Raw genomic sequence first — 16570 nt, forward strand, 5'->3', positions numbered from 1 at the left:
CTTGTCTCAATGTAGTTTGATGGTTCGACTCGATTGTCTACTATTAATTTATTAAAAAAAAAAAGAGAGAAATAAAAAGCTCCTATAGGAACCACCAAATGATTGATTGAGCAAGTGATCAATTACTCAAATTAATTATAGCGCATCCAATAAGCAATAATAATACAAATCATTGATGCCGTGGGATACCCCCAGCCGTTCCCATGGTTTTGGCTGATTTTTAAGGGTCAAGTTTTCATGAATCCTTGGACATTCAATAAGTGTCATGTAGTGACTATTCATATTTGTATGAATTATGATAAGTCAAAATCACATTGATGTATCATATATATATATATATATACATATATAGCATAAAATAAAATTACTTTTAATTTGAAGTGAACTTATTTTTTATAATTCAGCTTATAAAATATTCTTTAATAAATTATATAAAAACAAAAAGTTATTAATGACATTTTAAATATTTTATAGACTAAACTATAAAAAATAAGCATAATTCAGGTTAAAAATAATTAATTTCTATAATATATGTTATGTGTGTGTGTGCAATGCATGCACATGATGAGGTGGTGGTGGGCGTGGTGGTGGGTTGGAGAATCATTTAAGATGCCGGCGGCGGACCCACCTTTATTTGCCCGGCGGGGAAGCCGTCTCTGTCTCCCCTCCCTCTTGTCCCCTTGGCGTGCAGAGCCTCCACTAAACAAAAACCCTTGCCCCCCCAATATTCTATCTTTAATTGCTACCTCTCTCTCTCTCTCCCTATTAAACTTCCACTATACCCTCTACTTGTTAGCATATTTTATATAATTCCATCTCACATTGATGGCTTATTAAAAAAATTAATATATTAATTAATTTCATAAACTTACAAGTTATCTCTTCACTAACATTTGTAAATAAAGACTGATAGTGTAACAAGTGATATCATAGTTACATTAAGACATGAGATTTGAATAAGAAAAAGAGAAATTTATTATGACCGAATTTCATATTAGAGAAGCTTATTAAAGAGATTTTAAGTATGTAACTTAATTTTATAAACTTATAAATCACTTTGAGCTAACATTTTTTAATAGAAATAATCCATGATTTTACACCTGATTTTTTATTTTATTTTTTTTTTTTGGGGGGGGGGTTCAATGTCAACAAGAAGTCATTTGATGAATTGATGTGGGCATGGGCATATGGTTTGTCCATTCAAAGAAAATGAGATGACAAAGAGAAAGTGGTGATGTGGGGGTGTTGATAGCTCATCTGGGTAATGCGGAGACAAGGAGTACAAAAAGAAAACTTTTGCAAATCAAATCCACAAAGTTGTTTTTGGCTATTTATTGCTCATTATTGGGGGTTGGCTCACAAACCCATTCCCACTTTAAAAAGACCTTTTCCCCCCACCTGTCTTTTCGTGTCTCCATCTTCATTAAGTCAATGGGTTCACTAATCCTTCCCACTATCATGTCATGTGCATAACCTCTCAATCTCAAACAAGGAGTCGTCAGAGCTTTTTCACCAATGGGTTCATAAATAAATGTATATAATGTACAAAAGGGTTAGTAGAGGTGAGTAAAAAGTAAAGTTAATGAAGTAAATCAAGTTAGACTGTGATATATATGATTCAAACTTGAGTGAGATAGTAAATAGAGGATGCATGAGATGAGAGGGATGGAGGAGGAGAAGTTGAAGAAGAAGAAAAAGGAGATTTAAGGTAAAAGGGAGGGAACAAATTAATGTCAATGTTGTTAGTAAGTAGCTTTTAGTAGTAGTTGAGGTCCAAAATTGCTATACTTTTTAATTAAGAGTGGGGACAAAATGCCGTCAAGTTGTCTTCCTCACTACTCACGTGCCACTACTAAGACAAACTATTGTGTAGTGATGGAGGGTGAGCAGCCCCCTGATGTCAACCCCATGTGATACTAAGCCTCATTCATTCATTAGTTTGCCTTTTGTATACAACTCAAATTCAAATTCCCCACATGTATGTATGTATGTAGATATGCTCTAAACCCTATTTCCAAAGTGCTACTTTTCATTTCTATCCTTTTCTATTCCTTTTCCCAAATCCAAGAGATTTAAATATAATAGTCCATTATTATCAACCCTTTTTCTAATCTCATGTTTGGAATTAAATTATCATCCCACCACCCACTCCCATGCCCATGCCATGATATAATTTCAGGCCAAGGCCCCACCATGAGGGGATTAACTTCATATTTTTTTAAGACAATTTTACCCCTCCAAATCTCTCTCTCTCTCTCTCTCTCTCTCTCTCTCTTCAATCTTCATTATTATCATAGATTTTTGTGTTACATGATGATGCTTTGAGAGCAAAACAACTAAAGTATACTGAACGCACTTCAATTAAATATAATTTGACCAATCATGCAAAGACATGCAATTTTAAGCATGAAAGAGGACATGAAATTAGAATACAATCCAATTATAGGTTCCCTATTATCATAAGCATTAAGCAATTAAGCAATACATCTTCCAATAAATATTTATATATATTTTATTGTTTTCTTGTCATTTTCTTGATACTTATTTTGAGCCTTAAAGAGAAGGTATTCTTTATTGTCACACATAGTTCCAAATTTAGATAAAAAAAAAAAAAAGTTATATTTAGATGGTTGTCTATCAATAATTGTCAATTTTTTTAAATTGAACTTCAGACATAGAAGTGTTCCAAACGGACTGTCCACCATCATTACCCTTAGCCTTGACAGAGGAAAGAGAGAATAGTAAGGACGCAAGGATTTTTGCTAAGTAAAATAAGAAACAACCAAGAGAATTTTTTTTAAAAAAATTATAATTTTTAAATAATTTAATAAAATACCCCCTTTTTTAAATTATTTAACAAATTACAATATTTTTTAATGCAATTTTTTTAACGAGTCAAACTCATTATTGAAAATAATGAGATACATTAAAATACACTACTCTTAATAAATGAGTTTAATTCATCTTAATTTTTATCTTTATACAATATTTTCTTACACTTTATCCTTAATATGTAGATAAATTTTTAAAACTCGCTACTAACAATAGTTTGATGCAGCAAAATAAACTATTTCCAATAACAAATTTGAAAAACTAAGAAATTTACTTAAGCATTAAGAAAAAAAGTGTAAAAGAATGATAAATAAAAAAATCAAGATAAATTAAACTCACTACTAAAAATACCATGTATTGTTATATCTCGCTACTCTCGTTAACGAGTTTAACTCGCCCAAAAACTCGCGTTCCAACCTATATGTTGAGCTAGAAAGAAATGTAACAATTTGTTAAATAATTTAAAAAGTGGAGTATTTTACAAAATATTTATAATATTTTTAAAAATTTCTCAACCACAAAACCAATTTTGCTAGGAACCTCAAACCCAAATAGCTGATAAAAATATTTATTGTATTTTACCCAACAATTTAATTAGCCTCAAAACTTAATTAACTTCATTAACATCATTGATCCCCTGCTTAAACTCATGCACTTTTAAGCATCGAACCACCAAAAAACTTTTGTTTTTGGAAAAAAAAATCTGAGCAGGGTTCACATGGCAGACCACATCATCTCACCTATGCTTAAGATTAAAAAGCAATGGTGCATCAAGCAGACAAGAATCCAGAAATCTAATTTGATAGTAAAATAAAAGAAACCGACCACCAAACTAATGCCTCTACTAGTTACCAGAATGAGAGCTACACATCCCTCTGCCTAACTTTGGAGCCAGCAATCACAATCAGATAAGACCCTTTTTAGGTCAAATATTACCCATAAAACAGATGTAACTTCTAGCAAAGCTAGGACAGAAGGGCTGCAGGGAGGTTGAGAAATATCCATTAAACCACTCTTAAGTTTGGAACAACTATTTTTCATCCAAAATAAACTAAGAATAAAATGAAATTACACTTAAAGATAAACCTTGCTGGTAGCCAGTCACCAACTCGAATTGTGGACAAATAGCATCTAACCTTAGAAAGCAAAAGATGTCCCATCTCTTATGCACCAGAGATGCACTTCTTTTTTTTTTTTGTTATTATTATTTACATATAGAATATATACATTTCAACATGCATTGCAAAAACTTGGTTCTGTTTTTCTATTATTTTCTTTCCATGAAACATAATTCCAGACACAACATTAGAAAAACTTTGAGCAGTTTTTACCATAACATTGATGCTATTTCCCACTCTAATTCAAAGCATATACACTGATTTAAAGTTAAACACCACAAATTGCAGCAGATTCGGACTAAACACTAAAGTGAGTCTGCATCCTAAACGAGATATTATATCAACATACTTTGAAACAGTGGAAGAGGCAACATTAACAATTAACAAAAGAGAATCCAACCTTAAGAACTAGAAGCATTGAGAAAAGACCTACCCACATGCAAAATCAAGGGCGAGACCTCTTGTTGCTGCATGATGGGCACTTGTACTGCTTAATATGCTCGGCCCTCGCCGGCGTGATCTTAACACACTTGCCGTGGAACCACTTCTCGCACATGTCACAGCAGATCCAGAACTCATCTGATGCGTAGTTCTCTCCACATGCTCCGCATAGTGTCTCCCCATGCTCCTCGTCATCTTCCTCTTCGGAACCCTCTTCCTCATCCCTTGGGAGTGACGCTTTTGAATTCTTGCCTTGAGGTTCAGAGGCTCGCTGCTTTTGCACCAAAATATGATATAAGAACTAAATAACAAGAAAATCCCAGTAAATGTACTCAAATGAAAAAATTTAAAAAAAAAAAAATCCAGTCACTGCAATGAGAGAGAGAGAGAAACAGTAAATCATTTTGGGTTAATCACACTTTGCACCAAGCATTTATAAGTTATAACATCACAATCAACCCCTGGCAATATCGGTCAAGCATCAATTTGCCACACCATCTCCCTCCATCTAAACCCAGTCTGCAAAATGCCCATGCAAGAGTTAAATAGGTAATTCACAACATTAATATTCAAGTTAATTGCATTCTATGTCATTAACTTCTGCTTCACATGGTTCTCGTTGGCTTATGCAAAGTTCTCATATATGCTCGATTGTGTGTGAGCAGTTTCATTTTTCTTCTCTTGATTATTCTCAAAACGGAAGATGAGTCCCTTTACCAAACATATGCTGTAGAAAATTATCAAGAAATTTCATGCTTCAGTTTAAGACTTGATTCATTTGAAATAAGAACTTACATCCATACATTTCATATTCAGCTAGAGTCAGCTCACTCCCAGAAACATAGCTATTCTTGGCCCCTCACAACCTTGTTTGTTGTTAGTGAATTAACAGTCAAATACTTTGGAACATATTGACCCCCAATTGGCCAAGAACCAACATTGAGGTGACAATTTGGAGATACAGGTGTTTGGGGAAGGCTAGTTGTCTTTTCTAGCTTGTGCTGCTTTTGAAATTTTCTCACATTGTGTGTCGAAGACTCGAGTGGGTGAAAACTAGAGCAGCTACTTTCTTACGTAACAAAAAGAAAAAAGCATTGATTAGAAGGGTCAGAGTGAGTCCTCCCTACACCACCATAGGGGTGAAGATTCTAAAAGGTTCACAATTACTCATCACTGTATGGAAATCTAATAAGCTCAAATAATAATAAACTCTATTAAAGAGTCATTTATTATAGCAACACTCTTACCAATCAATCTATTAACAAAAAAGTTGTATGCCAGGAGAATTAGTAATTTGCCAAAAGACAATCTCATTTCAACCCCTATATTCTTACTAATTTATAATGTTTGTTTATACATTTGTTACATAGCTATTTATGGTAAGTGTGAATGATAAAACAAGGAAATTTTTATATGGTTACAAGTATGCCGCGTGGCACTTTCAATTTGGTGTTTAGATGGAGCGAGAGGTCTTCTACAAATTTGCTAAACCTACAAATTACTAGGAACAATTGATTATTTTGCTGGAATGTTTTGAAGTGCAAGATGTGAAATGGGATCCAATGAAAAATGTAGGGATGCCAAGTGTACTATTTCAGTCGGCCAAAAGAGGATATAGTCATTGATAGAGATGATTCACTGGAAATTAAACATTGATATGGGGCTGCAAGTACCTTAGATGGTGTACTTTTATAAAGTCTATATAGACAGAGGCAAGTTATTGGGGAAACTTTATGCCTGACCAGAATTTTTATTTCACTGAAACACTTGAAGGTCAGGTATGAAGTTTCCTCTTAATCATATGAAGGCATCAGCAAGCACCTTGTTTAAATAAATGCACAGTGAACCAGGATTATCTGACCAAAACGTCAAGTTAGGTTCTGGATTGAAAAGTCAGAAAAGTAGAGATCCTTCACTACCTTGGAACTTGACATTGATTTGTTACTGCTATGATTTGAGACAGATGACTTTTCTTTTGCTTGTTTCTTGGTAGTACCTGTCACAACCTCAAATATTGTTGGAAGATCATTTATCATGTTAAAAAGACGCTTCCTGCAACAAAAAACCATGTATTAGCAAGATACGCCATAGTAAACATTGCAGTGCAGAATATAGACCACAAATTTGGACATAGCTTCAAGTAAATACAATAAAGCAAGAGTTTCCTCCAGTCGCAGAATCCCATTCCAGCTTCAAGATCCACCAATCTTTTTTTCAGCCTTACGATAATTAATACATATTTAATGAAAGCCTGGCATCTGAAATATTCATTCAGAGAGGTGGAAAGTTGTGCTTATCAACAAAGGGATCAAGCTTACACCAGTTATAAGCCTTTCCCATTCAGCAAAATATTTCTAACACCACATGCTCAAGGCATACCAGTTTCAATTACACAAGTTCTCTAAGACCTGAACTCATTTGCAGCCAGGTTCCCACTCTGTATCTGCAGTAGCACAGAAGACAAAAACACTTGACTTCTTCTCCAGATCAGATTTGACAAAATGGTTAGGTCACCACTCACCAGGTTGCCAATGCAGCCTAAACAGCCGCCATCCATATCATGGAAACTAAAATACTGTACTGCACTAAAATTTAGGTCTTAAAAGTGTCCCATATTTCTAACTTGATTGTATTATTGTAGCATCTTAAAGGTAACACTGAAGAAGATGATTAGGAAAATTATTGGAATGATAGAGCTGATGCCAGTGTAATTTATGCAAATAGAAGTAACAAAAGAAATAAAATAAAGGTTACCATATGAATTGAGAATGACATAATCAAGACTCACTATATTTATGCATTCACGTTAGTTACATTCAGTTAGTTCCCCTCAACCTGGTGGGTGTACGCTCATCACTAACTGCACCTTATCCTAACTAAGTTAGGGTCGGTAATCTGGTAGGTGTATAACTAAAAAAACAAAAATCAAAATGTAACAGAAAAGCAAAGGGGGTTTTCCCCCATTAACCAAGGTGCCATGAATGGGGTTTTCCCCCATTAAACACATGTAACTTAGTGAGAATGTTAGCCATAACTTCCTATATTAACCCTGTAACTAGCAAATTGCCATGAATCAGAAACCTAAACATTATCCACCATAAGAAGAAATATACCTATCAGCTTTGTCAAATCCAAATCTTGCACCAAAATAGAAGCCAACAGCAAGCAACCATGCATCACTATGAACAGCAACCAAAGATATCCAATCCTTTTCTTGCATGCCATCTCTGGCAAAGTTAATACCAAGTGCAGGCTCTGGAAGCTCTGGTGGCACCTCTTCAGCAGGTAAATTGACTTCCCACTGTTCACTAGGAAAGCCATAAAGGCAAAGGTTTTCTTTCTCTGTCATTTAAAAGATAAATAAGCTGACCATACAGAAACAAAAGTATTTTGCATATTTAAATGGTATTCTGTTATACACATAGGCAAAAATAAGAAGAAATTATTATATAATACAGTTTCAGATGTGAGATAATATAGTACTAACAGAGGACTAATAAAATAAAAATATTAAACAAATCAAAATGAACTTGGCAGAATATATAATGATGTCTTCATTTTCAGCAGTGGAATTTGCCCAAATGCAACCAGACAAGAAGAGGGAAAACATTAAAGAAACTTAAACAACAACATATCCAGCCTAAAGAAACTTAGACGAGAAAAAAGACATACAATGAAGTAAACATCTGCCATGTTTCACAATAAGACACCTCATTTATGGAATAGAAGTCAATGGAAAATAATTCAATTATGGAATCAAGACCAGGAACAACATACAGTTTTGGATGCATAAATCATTCAATCCGAACCCTACATGCCCAGATCAAGTTTCAATGACGTGCATTCCCAAGTGCCAGCCCTGTGAGGCAGCAAGTAGGTCTCCATCAACCCTTCCTCCAGAGATAATCTCCTTGATGAGAAAATAAAATTATGAATTTTAAAGTTTGATAATATGATTTAGGTTTTATTAAAATTTCAGATTTTAGATTTTAGGTTTGACAGGATTTATTTACCTGTATATTTGTTTAGAGATTTGACTTACCTCCTAGTCATGATGTAATCAAAATATAGTTTTGATTGATATTGAATATGAAGTGATGATTTCCTATCCTAAATGCCCCCTCCCCAAAGAAGCACGAACACTTCCTAGGGACTACCATGCTGGTGTTGCAAATGTTTTGCTGAGTGATACACAGTCGATATGTGTAGAACATGCCCACCATGGCGTGTCTGATACTTTTTTAAATTTTTTAATAAGGGCAGGGGAGGACACATGGGACACTAATGTCCCCTCAGAGGACACTTCAAAGACATTAAAAATAAGGGTTTTTAAATAACTTTTTCAATTTGCCAACTTGGCACTTGCATAGTTGCATGACTCTTCACTATTTCAATGCTTTCATCACGCAATTCAAGTTTCTATACTCTTCTGTCAGGGACCTAGACTTGACAATGTAAATTCTCAGCCAATGGTGAGAATTAAGGCAGAAAGTGGCAAGAGTTAAGGCAAAAAATAGGGAGAATTGAGAGGAAAACTGAGAGAGAGAGAGAGAGAGAGAGAGAAGCAGAGAATTCTGAGAGAGAAAGATCAAGAGAGAATTAGAGAGAGAATTCAGAAACTAAAACTTAGTAATTCATTGAATGCCCTAAAACAGATTGATTAGCTTTTTATATAGCTAACCAATCAACTGTTACAATTCAGTTACAAGTTGTAACTGCTCTCTACAAAATTAATATGCTACAACTAATATACAAATTAAATGGCTACACCCTGCTGAAACCCTAAAATCTTGACATTTCCCCACCCCTGAAGATTTTCTTGTCCTCAAGAAAAACAAACAAGCTGAGCAACACGGGAAATTGATTAGGGGTGTAAAGTAGAATTGGAAGTAGAAGTAGGGCCAATGGTTTTCTATCGGACCAATACAGTGGAATTCTATGCAATTTCCCATGGAATTCTATGCAATTTTCCATAATTTCACACCAAAGTTGTATACCTCTTAACTTCTCATTGGATGGTTCATCACTGGAAACGTCATCCATTCAAGAGTTCCTGCTGTTGATTTTGTAGAAAGAAATGTGCTAGCTTTTAAGCGAGATAGGCCAAAATCACAAACGTTTACTATATACTTTTTTTCAACCAAAAGATTTGGATCCCATGAAAAGAACAATATTTGGATGCCGCGGGCATTACATAATTGTGACCTCCCTCAAAAATTCCTTCCATCACTCTGGATGGAAATCAACACCAAATGAACCTGCTCCAATTCTCTCTTTCAGAACCAAATGACTCCCTAGGATACCCAAATCTTCCACCTCAAGTGAAAGATCTTGAGTTGGTTTAGTTGGAACAATTTAACCTTCTTTGACAAACCTAAAATCACCTTGGGTTGTAATGCCCTTTGGATCCAAAATGCCTACTAGAGGCCAAACCTTTTCCATGACCAAGTAGAGGGAGATGCTTGGAAGGAAGAGGATCTTTGACTGTGTTCATTGAGCTTGTGACAGAGACAATGTCATATGATTTGAACAAATCCAAATCCTAGTCATAAATATTTTTCCTGCTGCTTGAACTAAGCAACTTGCTGTGTTCATCCGCAGGTTGCTTAGGACATGTCATGTCAACAGCATCACCATCAATACCTTCCAAAATTGGATCAGCATTCACCTTCAACAGAAAGTCCTCCAATTCTGGAAGGTATTTCCCAAATCAGATCCACTCTTGCTAGGAAATTAAAAGGAGATCGGACGGATTCATGCTAATGTTCTCGAAATTGCCTCAAGTGAATCCGTCCAATCTTCTATTAATTCCATCCACAGAGGCCTCCAACTTCTTGTCCAATGCTAAGGTCACCTCATGATTCCAGTTGATCGCCTCATGGTTTCGGCTGGATTCTGCTTCCAGAGAATCCACTTGAATTAGCATATCTAAAACTGTTGCATTCATCTGTTGCAACTGAGACTTGAACTGTTTCATGCGAGTTCCATCCACCATGACTAATTTCCGAAAGGAGCTAAATCGGTGGCCAAGGAACAGCTCTGATACCAATTTGTCAGGAACCTGGACCTGACAGTGTAAATTCTCAGCCAGTGGCAAGAATTAGGGCAGAAAGTGGCAAGAGTTAAGGCAGAAAATAGGGAGAATTAAGAAAAATGAGAGAAAGAGAGAGAGAGAGAGAGAGAGAAAGAGAAGCAAACAGCACCTCCACACAACTTGCCGATGGAATGCTTTGTCTGTGTGATCTACTCACTACTAAAAACTTTCACCATGAAGATGCTCTCTGTCAAAGGACACTAAGAGCACCTCCTTGATCAGACTAATGGAGCTCTCCACACCAGCAACTCCGCTCTCCATATGCTTTCTTCCCTCATGCAAAAGCAAGGTCTCCACTTAAGCCAATTCTTCCATGCTAAGATGCTCTAGAAACTTAATTGCTGATTCCCAACTGTGTACAACTTCTGACAACCTAAGTTGAGTAACGACCTAGGTTTCTATTGTCATGAGACTTTTAGAGACACGTAAATTGGAAGTTAGAGCCATGAACTTAATCAAGGTAGGTTGTGCTTTTCTCTCTTGAGGGAGCTAAGTCTTGACAAATCACACGCGCGCGCGCGCGCGCACACGCACGCACTAAGTCTTAATAGTTGTAACCTACCTTATAACAATTGTTTCATTCATCCCCATGTTTGAACTGGATGTCGGTCTTCCCTCAATCGAGTCTCTCTCAATCGTTCCCACCAAACAAATACACCGCCCTTCAATCTATAGGCCACTAACTTAACTTGTCATTCATTTGGAATTTCCATGTATTTGAAAAAACGATCAACCTCAGTGATCCAACTCAAGAACCTCGCAATATCAAGATCTCCACTAAAAGTAGGAATATCAATTTTTAGTTTATACTCATCGTTGCCCCAATAGTTGTACTGATGCGCATTCCTCCTAACCCCTCTACCACCAGAGTTAGCTATTGCTCGACCAAGATCATCATCTTCATCGCTATCTTCAATCATTGGTGTTCTAGGATTAACAAGGACATGATTAATGGACGGTCTTCCTGCTCCGACTTGATTCACCCCATTATTCAGATTCATGCCATCATCAACTCGTAGTAAGATGCCCAATTAGTTGTTGATTTACTCTAATTGTTGTTGGATGGTAAGAGTTACTTCCCGCTGTTCTTCGATTGCTGTCCAAATCGCAGACAACCCCTAATTGCCATCAAGAGGCTGGTTGCTATCGTTACTATCAAGATTGGTCATCTGATTAGTTGATTAACCGCTCTAATACCACCTGACGTAGTAGATAGCGAGTGTATAAAGAAACAATGAAAGAAACCCCTGAAAACAAGCTTCAATGGCCAAATCTTGGCTTTCAAAAGGTACAAAACTGAACCTGTTTTACTAGAAAGAAATCCGAATAGGCTGATATAATTGAATTGATAAAAAGTTGATTACAAATCCTAGTTTCTAAGCGCATATATATATAATGTTCAGGTAATCCATCTAATACTTGTAAATAAAATCCAACTAAAATTCTAATAGAAGTAAAACCCTAACAAACATGAAATAGAATTAACATCCTAAAACATATAAAGTATTAAAATCCTAAAAACTTATGAAGTTTCGGCCCTTTGGAATTCGCCCCCCCTCCCGAGGACTATTTCGCTACCATTCTACTACTGTTTGGGTCATTCTAGACTGCCCAGTTTAAGTCTGGCCTTGGATGGGTCAGGTCGTCAACATTGGTCCAGGTCTTCAAACAGGAACAGTAACCGCATCATATAGCCTATGCGATGAGCTTAGTAAATCAATTTATGTATTGTCATACTGAGTCATATGCAGGCTATGAGAAGGATATTGTGTTACTTGAAAACAACCCCGGGCAAAGGAATCATATTCAAAGCAAGTGGTTCTTTGTATATACAAGGGTATACAGATGCAGACTATGTTGAATCTCTAGTGGATAAGAGGTTTACTATTGTATATTGCATGTTTTTAGGTGAGAATTTGGTCTCTTAGCAAAGTAAGAAGCAAAGCATAATGCAAGATCAAGTGTTGAAACCGAATTCAGGGCTATGGCACTCAACCTATGTAAATTGCTATGGATAAGGATTGTGCTAGCAAACTTGAAGATTGTTGTTAATGAACCAATTAGGTTATTTTGTGATAAGCAATCGGCCATAACAGATATACAATTTGAGAGTGGACTAAATCAACCCTTTGACGCTTTATAATTTGTAATAATAGGGCATGTCAATTATCGTTATCTTCAAAGGATGGTAAATTTAGAACTGTTGCCTAACTTTCGCATTGATACAAGACACAAATGCGAAGTTTGTGTTGAATCAAAGTTTGTTAGAAAGTCATTTTCATCTGTGGAAAGAAACAATGAATTACTTGATTTAATTCACAATGATATCTATGACATGAAAAGTACTTCTATTAAAGGTGGGAAAAAATACTGTCACATTTATTGGTGACTATAGTAAATATTGCTATTTATATTTACTACATAGTAAAGATAAGACCTTAGATGTTTAAAAAACATATAAGGTAGGAGTTGAAAATCAACTTGAAAAGAAAGTAAAGGTGCTAAGATCTAATAGATGTGGTGAGCAAGAATCATTGTTTCATTCTAAGTTCTATGAGGTTCATGGTATAATCCATCAAACGACAGCACCTCATACATCACAACAAAATAGTGTACCTGAAAGAAAGAACTAAACTTTGAAGGACATAGTTAATTGCATATTAAATAGTTCGAGTTTACCCCATAATTAATTGGGGGGGAAGCTTAGCTTTGCTTATCGCAAATTTAATATTGAATAGAACTCCATATAAGAAGACTGACAAGCCTTCTTATGAAGTGAGGAATGGAAAGCAACCCTCCTACAAAATCCTCAAGGTGTAGGGGTGTCTAGCAAAGGTGCAAGTTCCTTTACCAAAAAAGACAAAACTTGGACCTAAGACTATTGATTGTATCTTTATTGGCTATGCTTTGCATAGTGCGGCCTATAGATTCCTAGTGGTAAAATAAAAAATTCATGATATTAATAACACCACCATTATAGAATTTATTGAAGTTGAGTTCTTTGATATTATATTTCCTAAGAAAGACACAATGATGGTGGTACCGAAAGGAATTATAAAACAACTTCTTCGAAAGATCAAGAAGTTCAGGAAATTAAAATCGAATCTAGAAGAAGCAAAAGAGCTAAGAAAGCTATCTCCTTTGAACTAGATTTTATAACTTATATGTTAGAAGATGAGCCTCAAACCTTACATGAATTTATGTTGTCATCTCATTTGTTGGAATTTATGGCAGTATGTGTATGTGTACAACAAGGATAATATATAGCAACAACAATTGACGAATAAGACGACAAGAGCACCACTGCAACAGACAAGAAACGACAGAGGGACAATTTAGATCAAGTCACGCATAAGCATTGTCCAGAAGACAGAATCGCCCTGCACCGGCAGTAAACAGGCTTCAACAATTGCCTTAGCAGGATGAAACGATCTCTTCTAACAGAACAACAGCCTCGGACGGCCGAAGCTAGGCAGAACAAAAATGGCACTTGCTTTCTGGGATGAAGACTGAGGATGGAAAGATGACTCGATACAACAACGAACCATCTGACAGAGGCCTAGCTATATATAAAGTCGAAACCCGACAACAAAACCATAAAACTAGCCGTCGAGAATCACGCAGAAAATCAACAAATCGATTGGAGTAAAATCCGATAAAGCTGATCGGATTAAATAAAAAAAATATTAAATAAATTTATAGCAAAAATATATTAGTATTTTTTTCTTCTGAACCGAATCAATCGGACAGACGGCGGCGATGGCGCGTGTGTGGGCAAGGGCTTGCCCGCTCACAAAATCTGGGTGCCCTTCGGGGCCAAACCCATGTGCAAAGAAGGGGTATATATCCCCTTGGAATTTCTCTTAACCCACTAATGTGGGATAGAGAAAACACACACTCACACACTGAAACTCAACAATCCTCCACATGAGTGTAGTAAATTGAAACAAACCAACCGACATGACGCCACGGAGAACAAATAGACAAGTAATGCATCAGATAAGGTGTCTTTTGAGCTTAAACTTTCCTTAGTAAGTATCCATCGAACTTACCAAAGAAATAGTGAAGCCAGCTCTTGAACTATCCTTCTTATGATAAATCGAGACAACAGACATCACACATAACTCATCTTATACCTTCAAGTTCTATACGATTGTGTCTATTTTGGTCCAAGATAACATCCTAAATTCATGAGTTGTAGAGAACTCAAGCCATTTGAATAGTTCTCATAAAAGCAACCCACTTTTACTCTCATATAGATAAACATTGATTAAGAGTATTCTATCACTACTCCTCTTGTACCAAAATATCAATATTACATCTTACACCGACAGAATACACACTACTTTCACCAGAGAAATGGGGAAGAAACTAGAAGTTCCTCAATGTGTCAAGTATGAATTATTCCAGCTAGTTTGCCTATTTAACCAAGATCTTGGGATCTCCAATCAATTAGGTTAGGTTATCACCGGATAATTCACTTTACAGGCTTTAGCCCCATTCCATTAGATGTATATATGACTTGCTTTCTTGTCACTCCTTTCGTTAAAGGATTTGCTAAATTTTCCTTAGACTTCACATAGTTAATGGAAATTATTCCATTGGTAAGCAGTTGCCTTATCGTATTATGTTTGCGCCTTATATGTCTTGACTTCCCATTGTAGACACTGTTCTTAACTCCCATAAAGGCATCTAAATTGTCGCAATATATACATATGGCACTTACGGGCTTTAGCCACAACAGAATGTCTTCAAGAAAATGTCGAAAATGTCGAAGCCACTCTACTTCCTCACCTACTTTATCAAGAGCTATAAATTCGAATTCCATTGTAGATCATGCTATACATGTTTGTTTTGAAGACTTCCATGACACAGCAGCACCACATAAGGTAAATACAAACCCACTGGTTGATTTAGTCTCTAAGCTATCAGAAACCCAAATAGCATCACTAAATTCTTCTAGTATCGTTGGATACCTCGTATAATTCAATCCATAGTCAAGCGTGTACTTTAACTATCTAAGTACCCTGACTAGTGCAACCCAATGATCATGTCCAGGATTGCTTGTATATCTTGCTAACCCACCTACTGAGTAGGATAGTTCAGGAATTTAGGATATTCTCCATGACCAAAATGGACACAATTGTATAAAACTCGAAGGTATAAGACAAGTTATGTGCGATGTACATTGTCTCGATTTACCATAGGATAGTTCAAGAGCTAGCTTCACTATTTCTTCGGTAAATTCGATAGATACTCACTAAGAAATGTTCAAGTCCAAAAAACACCTTATCTTATGCATAACTTATCTGTTTGCTCTCCGCGGCATCGTGTCGATTTGTTTGTTTCAGTTCACTTACACTCATGTGGGGGATTGTTGAGTTTCAATGTGAGTGTAAGTGAATGTGTGTGTGTTTTATCTATCCCACATCGGTGAGTTAAGGGAAATTCCAAGGGGATATATACCTTTCCTTTGCACATGGGTTTGGGCCCGAAGGGGTGCCCAGATTTTGCGAGCAAGCGAGCCCTTGCCCACATGGGAGCACCGCCGCCATCCATCCGGTCGGTTCGATTTTATTCAAAAGAAAAAAATAATAATATATTTTTGCTACAAATTTATTTAATCCAATCATCTTTTTCACATTTTACTCCAATTGGTTTGCTGATTTTCTGTAGGATTCTTGGCGACTAGTTTTATGGTTTCGTTGTCGGGTTTCAGCTATATATATAGTCGGGCCTCAATCAAATGGTTCGTTGTCGTATCGAGTCGTCTTTCCATCCTCAATATATACATATGCAAGAGAATATTTCTCAGCTCATATAAAGCGTCAGTAGCATTATTTCATCTCTACTGATGTTACATTTTTTTAGCCATCTCCTTTATTTCTCTTCTCCCCTGTCGAGAGTCATCCAATTTCTGAGATTTTTCCCACTCCTTACCTTTGTTTTGCTTCCTTCAATATTGCTCCTACTGTCCCTAATCGTCCTCTTCAGGTTTATCATCGTCGTCCACATCCTCTTGCGATAAATGACAAGGAACTTGATAACTTGCCTTGTGCTCCGACATCTTCACCTACCACGGACT

General features: G+C 36.2%; 1 protein-coding gene across 2 annotated transcripts in view; it reads right to left on the bottom strand.

Annotated features, from left to right (window-relative positions):
• Positions 1-4137: 4137 nt before the first annotated feature.
• Positions 4138-16570, bottom strand: part of LOC127813309 (PHD finger protein ALFIN-LIKE 4-like) — a 28653-nt gene continuing 16220 nt past the window's right edge. Inside the window, exons 3-5 of one of the 2 annotated variants that reach the window (XM_052354229.1) lie at positions 7505-7733; positions 6311-6443; positions 4138-4662 (exon numbers count right to left, since the gene is read on the bottom strand). In XM_052354229.1, the coding sequence (XP_052210189.1) occupies positions 4396-4662; positions 6311-6443; positions 7505-7733 (629 nt within the window). In that variant the 3' untranslated portion in view covers positions 4138-4395. Of the gene's footprint in view, positions 4666-6310; positions 6444-7504; positions 7734-16570 lie in introns of both variants that reach the window. The other variant, XM_052354228.1, reaches the window with a different exon arrangement.

This window comes from Diospyros lotus, chromosome 11 (genome assembly GCF_014633365.1).
Source record: "Diospyros lotus cultivar Yz01 chromosome 11, ASM1463336v1, whole genome shotgun sequence".
NCBI lineage: Eukaryota > Viridiplantae > Streptophyta > Magnoliopsida > Ericales > Ebenaceae > Diospyros > Diospyros lotus.